The sequence below is a fragment of the Odocoileus virginianus genome, chromosome 4, assembly GCF_023699985.2.
Source record: "Odocoileus virginianus isolate 20LAN1187 ecotype Illinois chromosome 4, Ovbor_1.2, whole genome shotgun sequence".
Taxonomy (NCBI): domain Eukaryota; kingdom Metazoa; phylum Chordata; class Mammalia; order Artiodactyla; family Cervidae; genus Odocoileus; species Odocoileus virginianus.
Genome location: NC_069677.1, coordinates 24,259,781 through 24,277,288, shown reverse-complemented (window position 1 = coordinate 24,277,288; position 17,508 = coordinate 24,259,781). Strand labels below are relative to the sequence as shown.

At 37.0% G+C, this 17,508-nt stretch overlaps 1 protein-coding gene across 7 annotated transcripts in view; it reads left to right on the top strand.

Moving 5' to 3' along the window:
* VPS8 (VPS8 subunit of CORVET complex) overlaps positions 1-17,508 on the top strand; it is a 384,233-nt gene that overhangs the window by 196,404 nt on the left and 170,321 nt on the right. For all 7 annotated transcript variants that reach the window (XM_070466284.1, XM_070466287.1, XM_070466286.1 and 4 more), the window contains 3 exons: positions 10,123-10,165; positions 11,582-11,654; positions 11,931-12,050. In XM_070466284.1, coding sequence (XP_070322385.1) covers positions 10,123-10,165; positions 11,582-11,654; positions 11,931-12,050 — 236 coding nt within the window. The remainder of the gene's footprint in view (positions 1-10,122; positions 10,166-11,581; positions 11,655-11,930; positions 12,051-17,508) is intronic.

Here is a 17,508-nt window from a genome sequence, read left to right as displayed (position 1 = left end):
TAATTTGTTATCTAATCTGTCGACATACAGTGGTTATGGTGTTCTCTTACAATTCTTTCTGTTTCTATAAGGTTTATGGTGCTGTCTCTTATTACTAATATTGTAATTTGAGTCTTCTCTCTTCTTGATCTGTCTAGCTAAAGGTTTGTCAATTTTATTGTTTTTTCCCCAAAGAACTAATTCTGATCTTAGTGATATTATTTTTCTTTGCTCTTTCATTTATTTCTGCTTAGCCTTTATTATTTACTTCATCTTGCCTTGGGTTTATTTATTTTTTTTAGTTTCTTGAGGTTAAAGTCTAGATTATTGATTTGAAATCTTTCTTCCTTTTTTTTTTTTAAAAATAGGTGTTTATAGCTGCAAATATCTCTAAGCAGCACTTTAGCAGTGTTCCATAAGTTGTGTGTGTTGTATCTTCATTTTCATTCATCTTGAAGTATTTTCTAATTTGCCTTGAGATATTGGTTATTTCAAAGAAGGCAATGGCAACCCACTCCAGTACTCTTGCCTGGAAAATCCCATGGACAGAGGAGCCTGATAGGCTGCAGTCCATGGAGTCGCGAAGAACTGGACACGATTGAGTGACTTCACTTTCACTTTTCACTTTCATGCATTGGAGAAGGAAATGGCAGCCCACTCCAGTGTTCTTGCCTGGAGAATCCCGGGGATGGAGGAGCCTGGAGGGCTGCCATATATGCCGTTGCACAGCGTCAGACGCAACTGAAGCGACTTAGCAGCAGCAGCAGCAACATTGGTTATTTCGAAGTTTGTTGCTTAATTTCCACATATTTTTGGATTTCTCACATTTCCTTCTGATACTGGTTTCTCACTTTTTTCCATTGTACTTAGAGAACATACTTTGTGTTGTTTCTATTTTTTTAGTTTATTGAAACTTATAGCCTAACATATTCTGGAAAATATCCCAGGTGCACTTGAAAATAATGAATGTGATTTGTTGTTGAGTAGAATGTTCTGTAGATGTCTGTTAGGTTTAGTTGGCTTATAGTTTTGTTCAAGACTTCTATTTCCTGTTCATCTTCCTCTAATTGTTCTATCCATTATTGAAAAATGAGTATTGAAGTATCTAAATGTTTTTGTTGAAATATCTATTTCTTATTTTAGGTCTGTCAGCTTTTATTTTACTTTGGAGTTCTGATGCTTCAGTAGACAGTTTACAATTCTGCCTTATTAGCCTTTACTTCCTGCTTGTGCAGATCATCAAAGTCAGGCATAGGTTGTAAATCTTTTCAGGTCTTTCCTGCTTGTGTCCACAGCCCTTTAACTGTACATGTCCATGTACTTCTAGAGTTCCAGAAATATTTTGGAGATTTTGAAAGCCCCTGAAGACCTCCATTCTCCAGTTTTTCCTTTTAAATTTTCTGGTGGGTCTTTAATCAGTACCTTCTGGTGCACTGCCTCTGGCACCTGTAAAGTTAAATATCCCTTGAGGATAGTGCTGTTTGCTTCAAGTAAGCTCTGAGTCAGGACAGAAAAAGATAAGCCCTAGAATGGAGCTTTTAAGTGAGCTGCCAGATAGGTTAGACAGTGATAGTTCTCTAAAGGATGGGTTTTCGGGGCACTCCAAACCCATTTTGCCCCCTTGAATGGTTGCGTGGGTGCTGGTTTTCATAGCTACCACAGTTGCAAGGCTATTTGTTGGCTTCAAAGCTATGGTGAAGCTGGGAAAAAGCAAGTGGGACTAGGTAATGTTAAACCACTGTGAAGCTCACTGTTCTTATTGAGATTCAGGCATTTTCCTTGAATTAAACATTCCTAGGATTATTGGGAGCCTTATGTAATTTCGAGAGTTCTGGAAAAGTTGATTTTGATCATATCTGCTAGCGTTCTCTTTGCTTTCATGGAGGAGCAGATTATTGGAGGTTTTCCCTCCATCATCTTATAGGTCAGTCCCTCTGGTTTTTGTTTGGTTTGGCCTTTTTCTTCTCTGTCCTTGTCCTTGGATGGTTTCTGTTGCTCTGCCTTCAGGTTCACTCTCTTTCATGTCAATTCAGCTGTTAAATCCATTCTGAATATTTGTCTTTCATGATCATATTTTATAGTTCTGTAATTTTCACTAGGTTCTTTTTTTATTGCTTCTGTTTCTCTCCAGCATCTCTTCATTTATCTGTTCAAATTTTCATGTGTTGAAACATATTTTGTTTTGTTTCATTGAGGATAAATATAATAGTTGATTTAAAATTCTTATCAGTTCTAACATTTTGTTCATTTCAGGTTTGGGCTTGATTTTCTTTTCCCTTAAGAAAAACATAATATGTTTTATTTTCTTGTTTCATCACATGAAATATGATGAAATATTTTAGATTGTGTCCTGGATATTTGAGTGTTACATTCTGGAGATTCTGAATTCTGTTATTTTTTCCACCAATAATTTTTTCTTGTCGTTTTATCAGGTAATTTTCTTGGCTGTGCTTGAATTGCAAACTCTGTTTCTGTTGTAGCTCCAGTCTCTTCTCAAAAGGTCCTTTGTCCTTAGCTGGTTTGCTTTGATTCTGTTCCATCTGTGTGGCTTAAGGGTCAGTCAATAATGAAGGTAATCAAGTTTGAAGATCCTCTTTCTGGCTTACTTTTTTATAAGATTCTGCTGGTCTGTTGACTGTTCACATCACCTAACTTCTCTCGCTCCCCAACCAGAAAGATTGCTGGTTTTCCCACGTAAGCCCCCAGCTGCTGCTATGCTTGGCACACAGATTGCACTTGGTCTCAGACTGCAAACCTCCAGTGATGGTAGTTTACTTGTGCACGCCCCTGTCTCCTCTCCTCTGAGCACACAAACTCCACACCAAAGCCAACTACTCTAGGACCTTCAGGGGTGAACTCTCATCTTGGTTCTGACTTTTCCTCTCTGGATGAGCTGCTCTGACTCTTGTTCATACACAGCAGCTTAGGGATCAGTCACTAATATGGGTAGATAGTTTGAAGATCCCCTCTTTGACTCTTTCTATTTTTGAGATTTCACTGGTCTCTTCCACATTCATGGTTTCCTTCACTTTTCTGGTCCCCTCTCCCAGAAAGATTAGTTTTCCTTCTGTTACAGCCTCTGTGTGCAGTTACTTGCGTGGGTGCCAGTCTGTCCTGTTCCCAGTGAATGTGAACTTCCTGCCAGATTTGTCTACTACTTCTGTTCCCTCTTCAGTATCTTCAGGTAGCTTTTCATATAATGTCCAGGCTTTGTAGTTTTTTCTTTCTGTAAGGACCGGAGCAGGGAAGATCATTTGGTAGAATCTTAATCCCTCTTTATTCTTAGTCCCTTTTCAGTAGCCCTGAAACTAATCCTTTTGAAACAAACTTGAAAATTACCTTTCATGTATATATGGAAAAAAAATGAAAGCAGAATATAAAAAACTCCCATGTTCTGGTTCATAAAGCACAACAAATTTAAAAGAATAGAAATCATATAAATCCTGCTCTCAGACCATAATGGAATTAAACTAGAAAATACTAAGAGAAAGAAAGCTGCTGCTGCTGCTAAGTCACTTCAGTCGTGTCCAACTCTACGCGACCCCAGAGACGGCAGCCCACCAGGCTCCCCCGTCCCTGGGAGTCTCCAGGCAAGAACACTGGAGTGGGTTGCCATTTCCTTCTCCAGTGCATGAAAGTGAAAAGTGAAAGTGAAGTCGCTTAGCTGTGTCCGACTCTTAGTGACCCCATGGACTGCAGCCTGCCAGGCTCTTCCATCCATGGAATTTTCCAGGCAAGAGTACTGGAGTGGGTTGCCATTTCCTTCTCCAGAAAGAAAGCTGGGAAGTCTCCAAATACTTGGAGATTAAACAACACACTTCTAAATAATACATGGACAAAGGAGAACTTTCAAGAGAAATTTAACAGTATTTTGAAATAAATGAAAATACTTATAAAAACTTGTGAGAAGCAGCTAACGCAGAGCTTCAAGGGAAATTTATAACATTGAATGCATATATTAAAGAAGAAGAAAGATCTAAAATCAATACTCTAAGCTTTACCTTAGGAATTTAGAAAAAGAAGAACAAATTAGATCAAAGTGAGCAAAAGAAAAATAATGAAAATTAGAATAGAAATTAATAAAACTGAAAATAAGAAATCAGTTGAGAAAATTGTTGATTTTTGGGGTGTTTGGTGAAAACCAAAAGCTCTTTCTTTGAAAAGATCAATAAAATATGAGCCTCTAGCCAGGCTAGCTTGGATAAAAAGGAGACACTAAATTACTAATGTCAGAAATGGAAGAAGGGATAGCTGTCCAAATCCTATGGGCATTAGAAGAGTAATAATAAGAGTATTATGCACAATTCTATGCCCATAAGTTTGATAACCCTAATGAAACAGGCCAATTTTTTATAAGATACAATTTGCCCAAACTCACACAAGAAGAAATAGATAATCTGAATAAGCCTGTACCTATTAAAGAAATTGAACCAATAGTCAATAACCTTCCAAAACAGAAAATACTAGGTCCAGTGTGTTTCAGTGATGAATTTTGCTAAACTTAAATTTAAGGGAGAAATTATACCAGTTGTCTACAATCTCTCAGAAGACAGAACTCAGGGAATATTTTCTAGCTTTTTCTATGAGGCCTCATATGAAAACCAAGACATTGTAAGGAAATAAAACTTATAGACCAGTATTTCTCATGAATATAAAAACAAAAATTCTCAGGAAAATATTAGCAAATTGAATCTGTCAAGTTATAAAAAGAATTATATACCACAACCAAGTGAGGTTTATCCCAGGTGTGCAAGGCTGCCTCAACATTTGAAAGTCAGTTAATGTATTTCATCACATCAGTGGATTGATCATATCAGTAGATGGTGAAAAAGCATTTAACGAAGTTCAACTCCTATTCATGATAAAAACTCTCAGCAAATTAGGAATAGAGGAAAACTTGTGGAACTTTGATAAAGAACATCTACAAAATACCTACAGCTAATGTATTTATTGGTGAGAAATTTAGTGGTAAGGAGCAAGGCAAGGATGTCCTTTTCTTACCACTGCTTTTCAACATCATACTGAAAGTCTTAGCTAGTGCAAAAAGATAAGAAAAGGAAATAAAAGGTATATGGATTGGAAAGGAAGAAATAAGACTGTTTACAGGTAATATGATCATTTATGTAGAAAGTCTGAAAGAATTGACCCCAAAACTCCTGGAACTGATTAGCAGTTGTTGCAGGTTTGCAGATACAAAGTTAATATACAAAAGGCAGTCACTTTACTATATACCTTCTTTGAACACGTGGAATTCAAAAATAAAAGCACATTGCCATTTATCCGTTAAGTTCAGTCACTCAGTCGTGTCTGACTTTTTGCATCCCCATGGACTGCAGCACACCAGGCTTCCCTGTCCATCACCAACTCCCGGAGCTTGCTCAAACTCATGTCCATCAAGTCGGTGATGCCATCCAACCATCTCATCTTCTGTTGTCTCCTTCTCCTGCCTTCAACCTTTCCCAGTATCACGGTGTTTTCCAGTGAGTCAGTTCTTCGCATCAGGTGGCCAAGGTATTGGAGCTTCAGCTTCAGCATCAGTCCTCCAATGAATATTCAGGACTGATTTCCTTTAGGATAAACTGGTTTGATCTCCTTTCATTCCAAGGAACTCTCAAGAATCTTCTCCAACACCACAGTTCAAAGGCATCAATTCTTCAGCGCTTAGCTTTCCTTATAGTCCAACTCTCATATCCATATATGACTACTGGAAAAACCATAGCCTTGACCAGACGGACCTTTGTTGGCAAAGTAAAGTCTCTGCTTTTTAATATGCTGTCTAGGTTGGTCATAACGTTTCTTCCAAGGAGTAAGCATCTTTTTAATTTCATTGTATTTCATGGTATAAATACCATTTGTATTAGTACCTTTATGTATAAATCTGACAAAGTATGTACAAGATGTAAATGAGGACAGCTGTGAAACTCTGATGAAAGTTATCAAAGAACTCAATAAATGGAGAGAGATTCTGTGTTCATGGATAGGAAGACTCAATGCTGTCATGATGTCATTTTGTACCAAATTGGTCTACAGGTTCAGTGCAATCCCAATCAAAATCCCGGCAAGTTATTTTTTGGATATTAATAATCTTATTCTGAAATATATATGGAGAAGCAAAAGACTCAGGATAGCTAAAACAGTATTGAGAGAGAAGAACAAAGTTGGAGGACTGACACTACCTAACTTGCAGATTTAATGTAAACCTACTATAATCAAGACAATGTGGTGTTGGAAAAAGAATAAAAAAATAGATAAAAAATAAAAAAATACCCCAGAAATAGACTCTCATAAACATAGTGGACTGATCTTTGAAGAAGCTTTTGGTGTAAAGATAGTCTTTTCAACAAATGGTGCTGGAAAAACGATATCCACGTGCAAAGTGGCAGCTTTTTAATATGCTGTCTAGGTTCTTCATAGCTTTTCTTCCAAGGAGCAAATCTCAATCTAGTGAATCTAGACACAGACCTTACACTTTTCACAAAAATTAACTCAGAATGGACCATAGACCTAATTGGAAAATTTTAAACTGTAAAATATCTAGAAGACAACACAGGCAGTAATTTAATTGACTGTAGTCATGGTAATGAATGTTTAGATACAGCACTATCCATGAAAGAAAGATTATTATCCATGAAAGAAGTAATTGATAAGCTGTGCTTCTCTAAAAGTAAAAACTTCTGCTCTGCAAATGATAACAAGAGAATGAGAAGGTAATCCAGACTGGGAGAAAATATTTTACAGAAGACTCTTATCCAAAATAAATAAATAACTCTTAAAACTTGACAATAAGAAAATGAATAACCCAATTAAACAATGAACAAAGACTTGAACAGACATCTCAAAGAAGATACACAGATGGCAAGTAAGCATATTGAAAGATGTTCAGCACCATTAGGGAATTACAGATTAAAACAGCAATGGGGTGCCAGCACACACCCCCATTCAGTTCAGTCGTGTCCTACTCTTTGCGACCCTGTGAATCACAGCACGCCAGGCCTCCTTGTCCATCACCAACTCCCGGAGTCTACCCAAACCCATGCCCATCAAGTTGGTGATGCCATCCAGCCATCTCATCCTCTGTCATCCCCTTCTCCTGCCCCCAATCCTTCCCAGCATCAGGGTCTTTTCCAGTGAGTCAACTCTTCGCATGAGGTGGCCAAAGTATTGGAGTTTCAGTTTCAACATCAGTCCTTCCAGTGAACACCCAGGACTGATCTCCTTTAAGATGGACTGGTTGAATCTTCTTGCAGTCCAAGGGACTCTGAGTCCAAGAGTCTTCTCCTATACCACAATTCAAAAACATCCATTTTTCAGCACTCAGCTTTCTTCAGCGTCCAACTCTCACATCCATACATGACCACTGGAAAAACCATAGCCTTGACGAGACAGACCTTTATTGGCAAAGGAATGTCTCTGCTTTTAAATATGCTATCCAGGTTGGCCATAACTTTCCTTCCAAGGAGTAAGCAGCTTTTAATTTCATGGCTGCAATCACCATCTGCAGTGATTTTGGAGCCCAGAAAAATAAAGTCTGACACTGTTTCTGCTATTTCCCCATCTATTTCCCATGAAGTGATGGGGCCATATGCCATGATCTTAGTTTTCTGAATGCTGAGCTTTAAGCCAGCTTTTTCACTCTCGTCCTTCACTTTCATCAAGAGGCTGTTTAGTTCCTCTTCACTTTCTGCCATAAGGATGGTGTCATCTGCATATCTGGGGTTATTGATATTTCTCCCGGCAATCTTGATTCCAGCTTGTGCTTCATCCAGCCCAGCGTTTCTCATGATGTACTCTGCATAAAAGTTAAATAAGCAGGGTGACAACATACAGCCTTGACGTACTCCTTTTCCTATTTGGAACCAGTCTGTTGTTCCATGTCCAGTTCTAACTGTTGCTTCCTGACCTGCATACAGGTTTCTCAAGAGACAAGTCATATGGTTTGGTATTCCCATCCCTTTGAGAATTTTCCACAGTTTTTTGTGATCTACACAATCGAAGGCTTTGGCGTAGTCAAAAAAGCAGAAATAGATGTTTTTCTGGAACTCTCTTGCTTTTTCGATGATCCAGCGGATGTTGGCAATTTGATCTCTGGTTCCTCTGCCTTTTCTAAAACCAGCTTGAGCATCTGGAAGTTCTCAGTCCTCAGTATTGCTGAAGCCTGGCTTGGAGAATTTTGAACATTACTTTACTAGCGTGTGAGATGAGTGCAATTGTGTGGTAGTTTGAGCCCCCATTAGAGTGGCTAAAATTGAAACAGCAACACCACCAAATGCTGACTAGGATGTGGAGCAATAGGAACCCTCATTTACTGCTTGTGGAAATGCAAAATGGTATTGCCACTGTGGAAGACAGTTTGGCAATTGCTTATAAAACTAAACATACTTTTACTGTATGATCCAACAACTGCACTCATTTACCCAAAGGGGTTGAAAATCTATCTCCACAAAGCCTCACTACAAATGTGGATAGTAGCTCTCTTCATAACTGCCTGAACTTGGAAGCAACCAAGATGTTCTTTAGTAGGTGAATGAGTGAATAAACTTGGTACATTCATACAATGAAATATCATTAAGTACCAAAAATAAATGAGCTATCAAGCCATGAAAAGATGCGGAGGAAAATTAAATGCATTACTGAGTGAAAGAAGCCAGTCTGAAAAGGCAACGACTTATGATTCCAATTATCTGACATGATGCAAAAGGCAAAACTATGGAGACAATAAAAGAATCAGTGTAGGGGTTAAAGGGAATGGAAGGACAAATAGGTAGAGCAGAGGAGTTTTAGGGCAGTGAAACTATTCTGTGATATTATAATGGTGGATATATGTTACTATACATTTGTCAAAACCCATAGATTGTACAGGGCTTCCCTGGTAGCTCAGATGGTAAAGAATCTGCCTGCAATGCAGGAGACCCAGGCTCGTTCCCTGAGTCAGGAAGGTCTCCTGGAGAAGGGAATGGCAATCCACTCCAGTATTCTTGCCTGGAGAATTCCATGGACAGACCATGGTGTCTCCAAGAGTTGAACACGACTGAGTGAATGACACACTGTAGAGTGCACAGCACCAAGAGTGAGCCTTAATGTAAACTGTGAACTCCGGCGGTCCTCAGGTGATATGCTAGTGTGTGTTCATTGATGACAAGACAGGTCTCACTGGGGCAGGGTGTTGGTGGTGGTGGAGGTTGTGTGGTGTAGGAATGAGGGGTATACAAGAAATCTCTATACCTCCGTCTCAATTTTGCTGTAACATGATTAAAACTTCGCTAAAAAAAGTAAAAGTTTATTGATTGGAAAAAATGTTTGGAATTGAAGCAGAATGTAATTATTCATGTAGTTTTGAGCAATTCAAGTTTATTTGCATGTACAACAACACAGACTTGGAGTCTTTATAAAGGATTATTGATTAAGGGATGTACACTTGCTTGTATTATTCCAGTATTCTTGTCAAAAATTTCAGTTCGTCAGTGTTACCAACCATAAATTCCTACCAACCATAAGGATTGCTGATCACTTCACCCCTTCTTGATGCTCTTATATTATTATTTGTTAACTTTGATCTTTTGGCTTAAAACTTGGTCTAATTATGTTTCCAGTTTCTTTTAACCAATAAGTAAATTTATACTACCATATGACAAAATCTTAGACATAACTTTAGGATACAAAAGGTCATAAAGAGTGTTTAGTCTTAAGTTTCTTAAACATCTGTGAACACTGACCTTTAGCTTAGAATATTGTAGGTAGTAAAAGTCCATGTTGCAAATGAGAAGGCATTGACATTATACCTTAATATTAATTAGTTAATTTGTCAAATCATTGCCTGTTCAACACCTTCTCTTGGCCCAAGCTATTAGTTAAGCCAACAATACGTAGATCTCTATACAAGGTTTACACCTTTTATTGTATGTGTACCCTTGAATGACTGACTGATTTTGTGTCTGTGAAAAGAATCTATTAGAAATTCTTAAAAAAAAAAAAAAGTATTAACTAAAGTGGTCTTATCTCACTTTCCTATTGTTTGGGAATATACCTAGAGCACCTTAAATGCCAAAGGGTTTTTTTTTTTTTGGTAGTAGTTGTTTCCACATAAAGATTATATTTCTAAAAAGCTTTTGAGAGAGAATTGCTAAAGATTCTTTTCTATTTTAGATGAGCAAGTTGTTATGGGCAACAAGCTTCTTGTATATATTAGGTAAGAGGTTTTTAATTTATTTATGTGTGTATGCTTCTTTTATAAAACTTCTTCTGTATTCTCAGAGGCACTGTCATCTCTTCATCTGTATAGTGCTTTCATATTTCAGTGTTCTTTCATGTACAGCCATGCTTCTGAACAGTCAGTAATTCTGTCCCCCACCCTTGCTCTCCTCTGCCATATATTTGCAATGTTTAAAGACATTTTGCTTTGTCACAACTGGTGTTGGGAGAGAGGCTACTGGCATTTAATGCATAGAGGCCAGGGATGCTGCTTAGCATTCTGCAATGAACAGGTTAGTCCCCACAGCAAAGAATACCGAAATATCAGTAGGGCAGAGGTTGAGAAATCTTGATACAGAGTATTTCACTTTTACTACCAAGTCTATGGGATATGTTTTTGTCCATATTTTATGTAAAAGGGCAAGAAATTAGTTTGCATCATGAACAAAGTTAGTGACTGAAGTAAGCAGAAATGTTTATCTGTTTATTCCTGAATCAGAATTCTTCTGATAGACTATGCAGGCTCAGAATTGTGTCCTGATAGAGCTTTTACATAGATAACTGGCTGGCAGGCAAGCAGGAAGGTGGCAGAACCTGCTGGCACATCATTTTAGTTTCTGTATGCATCAGAGTTAACTTTGAGACCTCTTTCAAATTTGTTACATGGATTCTTTAGTATAGAGGAACATGAGTAGCATTTACCTTACTCTTTATCATCTGCACTTTCAACTTTTTAGAATATGCTGGTACCCAGCTGTCTCTAACATTCAAAATTGATGACTACTTCAAAGAGGTTTAAAATTTACTCCTCCCCACCCCCTGCCCCCAAAATAAAGACATGTTCAGAAGACAGTTTATAACTCAGCCCCCCAGAGCTAGTCATTAGCCATTAGGAAGGTCTGGTTTGGAGGTAAAACCATACAGTTAATTACTCATGAGATTCTAATTCTCCCAAAAAGGCTTGTCCGATTACAAATATTTTTTAGCCTAGCTCATTCCCCATCTTGATTCACCATTCTTAGAACCACTGGATTTAAAAGTCTCTGCGAACCTGAGGCTTTTACCTGTTAACAGTATAATGATGCTGTCAGATTCTTTCCAGATGCTGGGCGTGAGACTTTTAGGTAATCTGTCCTTATTCCTTCTTGTTCATTTAGTGCAACTTGGGTTTTTCTTATGAAAAATAACAAGAAATGAAAGTCATTAGTCACAGGTTGTGTTATTTCACCACCACCTTCTGTCACCCACGTTTTCTGAACTGGCTATCATCTCGATCTGGGTTTGGACCTGACCTAACTGACAAGAGCTGAGCCTGCTTAAACATCAGACTAGTATCTTATGTTTGAGAACAGTGTGTCCCCAGGAAGTTAGCCCATTAAGAGTCACCAAATCCGTTCAATTTCTTCTCTTCTAGCTGTTGTCTAGCAGGTCGTGCCTATCCCCTGGGTGACATCCCTGAAGATCTTGTTCCCTTGGTTAAAAACCAGGTTGGTGCATTTTCATAACATTTTTATTCTCTTAAAATGCAATAAAGACAAATTGTAATTGAGGGTTGCACATGGGTCTGGAGCTATCTGCTGTGATAGGAGAGAGCCTGCACACCAACACCAACAGCTAGTAATTATAGCTGAGAGAGGTTAGAGAAGTTATAATCCAGTGACAATTTAAACTAAATTCAACCTGGTTTTTTTATACAAATGGGAATCATTGCTTCAGCAAGATACTTTGTGAGAAAAGAATCAACTTTTTTTTTCAACTTGCAGGTTTTTGAATTTCTAATTCGCCTGCATTCAACAGAAGCTCCCCCTGAAGAAGAAATCTATCCCTATATTCGTACTTTGCTGCATTTCGACACAAGAGAATTTCTAAATGTATTGGCGCTGGTAAGAAATACTGTGATTCTAAGGTATTTTTAAAAGGAGTTGGGGTGATAATTATTTTTAATAGAAAGAAAGATGAATAGTAGTCCTTAGGTACAGTTTTTATGCCCTAGCAGTAAGTTAGGGTCTCAAATGTTTAATTTTGTTGTGCCATCCATAATTTCTAATTCTTTTTCTCCTTCCTACCCTTCCTTTCCTGCTTTCTTCCCCTCTCTTTCCTTCCTCCCTGAGTGTTTGTCTATGTCTGTTTGTATGTCTCTTTCTGACACATCCGTATTAGAAAGTTAAAGCAGCAATAGATGTGGTACATCCTTGATTTCGTAAATTGTTATTGTTTGCATACTAAAGATTGCAGATTGCTTTGAATGACATGTGGTGGTGATGATAGTAGAAGTAACTGGAGTTGAAATGGAACATGGAAGCTTCCTGCTGAAAAAATATCCTTATACCTGTTTTTATTAAAGAGAGGTCTGGGTAAGCCAGATTCTCTGTGAAAATGCCCCCGAGGGAATAATTATATAAAACATGATTTATCTTCCTAATTAAGCCATATTGTAGTTGTTTTTTAAAAAGCTTTTGATAATATGGACAGTGTTTATATTTTAGTGTCTTGTAAAACAGCAGACTCACAAATTTAAAAAAAATATTGTAAGTGCACAATATTTGAAGGAAATAGACAGGAAGGAAGTATATCTAAATATTAATAGTAATTATATCTGTGAGATGAAGTAAATTTATTTAATGAACATGTAATGCTCTTATTATAAGTTGAATAATAGACTGTTAAATTTTTTTAAAGTGCCTGTGAGAAGGTTGAGATTCCACTCACATCACATTTTGCATTAGTTTAATTGGAAAATCTGATTTCAGAAGTAGTAACTTTAGTAGCAGAGAAGAAGGGAAAAGAAACTTAGAAAATGAAAGTCAAATCTAGTTGGTTTAGGAGACCTTAGACGTCCAGAATACAATGTAAGTGTACTTAGTGTCTGGCCTGGAGGAAAAAAGAAACAAGAAGTGGTAGGGCAGGGGTTCAGAAAGTATCCTAGAGAGCAACAAAGAATTTTACTTAGTTTTCATTTTTCAAAGGGCTGTCGTGGCACTGAAGATCATTTGGGATTATGCTTATGTCTAAATTATGACATTGACATTGATAGTAAGACTGCAATAAAATCTGTCATTACTTGACAAATATTTGCCAAGTATGTCACACATATTGTACTAACTGTGTGTGTACCCTGGGCTGACAGGATATAAACCTTGCCTTTGTGGAGGAAGAGGATCCAGCTTGTAGATAAGTGACTATAGCATGGTGTAAGACATGTCACCAGAGATAGGCAGAATACTGTAAGAACATTTAGGAGGGGGATCTAATGGAAGGGTCAGGAAGATGTCTTGGATGAAATGATGTTGATGGTGAGTCACACAGGATGTGTAGAAGTCTGGTTAAGGATAGAGGAAAGTATTTCAGGTAGAAGGACAGAGTATGTGGAAAGACCTGGAAATAAGATAGAGCAGTGTGTGTTAAGGTAATTGAAAAAAATTCAGTATGGCCACATCTTTAAGTGTAAGGAATTCTGTGGAGAGAGAGAAAGCCAGAGAGGCAGGTAGAGACTGAGTTTTGTTATCCATGGTAGGAAGTTTGGACTTTATAGTCACTGAAGCCTTTTGCCTTACTTAGTTGCTCAGCCCTTCCAACTCTTTGTGACCCCGTGAACTGTAACTCGCCGTGCTCCTCTGTTCTTGGGGCTTCTCTAGGCAAGAATACTGGAGTGTGTTGCTATGCCCTCCTCCTCCAGGGGATCTTCCCAACCCAGAGACTGGACCCAGTTCTCCCAGCATTGCAGGTGGATTTTTTACCGTCCGAATAGAAAAATTTCATAATTTGTAGTTTAGAAAAACTTCCTCTGATTATTGAATGAAAAATGGATTGAAATAAGATAAGATTGGAGTCACGAAGATGTTAGCAAAATTTTGTGGTCATCTAGATAGAAGATAATGGCGGCTTGAATTAGGACAGTGACAGGACATGAAAGGATTTAAAAGATATTTTAGGAGGTTTAGCCTTTGCATGGACATACATCTTTATTTCTCTTGAGTAAATAACAAATAATGAAATCACTGGGTCTTTTGTGAAAACGAACAAGACTTTTCTAAAGTGGTTCTGCCAGTTTTCATTCCAGTAGTGTATGAGAGTATCAGTTTCTTCATCTTCTCTCCAAAAACATTTTATGGTTCATCTTTTTAATTTGACCATTCTAGTAGATGTGTACTGGTATCTCATGGTTTTTATATTTCCCTCCTGACAACTGACATTAAACATCTTTTCATTAAAATATACTAGCAAAGAAGTTATGTTTACCATTTGTATATTCTCCATCCATATATACTCTATGGTGAAAATATCCACTTTTTGACCATTTTCCCCTATTTTTAAAAAGTGTATTTGTTTTCTTGTTTTGAGAATTTTTTTAGGTAAGTTTTTAAAAATCAGATTACATGAATTTAGCAAGTATTTTCTCCCAGTCTGTAGTTTGTCTTTTCATTTTCCTGACACTGTGTTTTGAATAGTGGAAATTTTAAATTTTGATCAAGTCTTAATTTATTAGTTTTGTTTTAGGAATCCTGCTTCTGGGGCTGTAGCTGTGAAATCTTTGCCTAACCCAAGGTCACAAAGATATTCTCTAGAAGTTTTATGGTTTTACCTTTAAATCTGTGATCCATTTTGAAGAAATTTTGAGCTGTGGTGCAAGGTTTAGATGCAAGGTCTTTTTTTCTTGTTCTTTTTTTTTCTTTTTTTGCATTGAGATATCTAATTCTTATAGCATCATTTGACAAAAAGACTGTCCTTTCTCTACTGAATTGTCTTTGTACTTTGTCAAAGATACACCATCTATGTATACTGGGTCTATTTCAGAACTCTGTTTCTATGCCCCTGGTCTGTTTGTCTATCTTGATGCCAGTACCACACAGCCTTGATTAGTGTAGCTTTATAATGAGTATGAAAATCATGTTATATGCTCTTATTCTTTTTCAAAATTACTTTGTATTTTGTAGTTTTGGGGTTGTTTCTGGCATTTCAATATGAGTTTTAAGTTATCTTGTTAACTTCTGCAGAAGTCTGCCTGGATTTTGATGAGGATTGTATTCAGTGTTTAGTCATATTTAAGAATTGACTAAGCAATACTGAATTTTGTGGCCCATGGAAAGGTGTTCTGTTCGATCAATTTAGATTTTCTTTAATTTTTCTCAGCAATATTTTGTAGTTTTCAATGTAGTTTTCTAAGTGATAGGATTCAATGTAATATTTTCTCTACTATTATACACTTAAAAATTTTTGAAGTAAAATACTTGCCTTCCACTTATTTTGCTCTTACATACTGCCATAAGGAAAACTGATGTCAGCTTGACTTTTCTTAACTTTCCCAGAGACTTAATCTTTTCATAGAGTACCAGAATACTTTTTTCCTTATATTAATATTTAATAGTTTAATTTATTACTCAGAATTGACTATTTTCAGTCAGTTTTGCCATATATGTACTGTGGGCCTTTTCAATATGTGAATTTGAGTCTTTTTAGTTTAAGAAAGTTTTCTTGAATTACAGATTTAAATATTTTTTTCTGCTCCTTTATTTTGTACTTCATCTTCAGAAAGTTAGGTTATTTGTATATTATATCTTCTTTGTCTTCTATATTTATCACCTTTCTTTGGCCTCTTTTATTTCCTTCTTTGTTTAAATTTCATTTTCTTAGTTCTTTTTATTTACGTTCTCTATTTCTGTTAACTATACTTTTGGTCATATCTGTTCTCCCTTTGGTAGTTTGTAATTCTGTCTTCATTTCTAAGATGACTTTTTTCTTCTTTCAGTTTTTTTCCCCCCGAGTTCAGTTAGCTCTTATTTCATATTTTCCTACTCTTCATTTCTTTTCTGAATTCTTAAATTTCTGGTTTGTTATGTTCTTTCAAATCTGCAATTGTATGTTTAAATATATTTCATGTATGTTGAGATATTGTTTATAGTTTACTTCTGTTTTGTGGCTAGTTCTTATTGTGTTTTATTCTTAAGTGCCTTCACTTTCTTTTTTTCTTTTTGTCTTTTTTTTGTGTGTGGATTTTTCTGGACTAGCAATAATTGGTGATCTTGTCGGATCATGGGGGAAGACTGCATACTATTTTCCACATTCAACTACCTGCTTTATTTGCTATAACTAAGTGCAGTTTCTTAAATAAATAGTGTCTTTGGGGTGTAGTCTATTTTCTCAATCTTTGACAAGTCTCTTGTTTTAGTAGGATTTTTTTTCCCAATTATTTTTATTAGTTGGAGGCTAATTACTTTACAATATTGTAGTGGTTTTTGCCATACATTGACATGAATCAGCCATGGATTTGCATGTGTTCCCCATCCTGAAACCCCCTCCCACCTCCCTCCCCATCCCATCCCTCTGGGTCATCCAAGTGCACCAGCCCTGAGCACTTATCTCATGCATCCAACCTGGACTGATGATCTGTTTCACACTTGATAATATACATGTCTCGATGCTGTTCTCTCAGATCATCCCACCCTTGCCTTCTCCCATAGAGTCCAAAAGTCTGTTCTATACATCTGTGTTTCTTTTTCTGTCTTGCATACAGGGTTATTGTTACCATCTTTCTAAATTCCATATATATGTGTTAGTATACTGTATTGGTCTTTATCTTTCTGGCTTACTTCACTCTATATAATGGGCTCCAGTTTTATCCATCTAATTAGAACTGATTCAAATGTATTCTTTTTAATGGCTGAGTAATATTCCTTGTGTATATGTACCACAGCTTTCTTATCCATTCGTCTGCTGATGGGCATCTAGGTTGCTTCCATGTCCTGGCTATTATAAACAGTACTGCGATGAACATTGGGGTACACGTGTCTCTTTCAGATCTGGTTTCCTTGGTGTGTATGCCCAGAAGTGGTATTGCTGGGTCATATGGCAGTTCTATTTCCAGCTTTTTAAGAAATCTCCACACTGTTCTCCATAGTGGCTGTACTAGTTTGTATTCCCACCAACAGTGTAAGGGGGTTCCCTTTTCTCCACACCCTCTCCAGCATTTATTGCTTGTAGACTTTTGGATAGCAGCCATTCTGACTGGCGTGTAATGATACTTCATTGAGGTTTTGATTTGCATTTCTGTGATAATGAGTGATGTAGAGTATCTTTTCATGTGTTTGTTAGCCATCTGTATGTCTTCTTTGGAGAAATGTCTGTTTAGATCTTTGGCCCATTTTTTGATTGGGTCATTTATTTTTCTGGAATTGAGCTGCAGGAGTTACTTGTATGTTTTTGAGATTAATCCTTTGTCTGTTTTTTCATTTGCTATTATTTTCTCCCATTCTGAAGGCTGTCTTTTCACCTTGCTTATAGTTTCCTTTGTTGTGCAAAAGCTTTTAAGTTTAATTAGGTCCCATTTATTTATTTTTGCTTTTA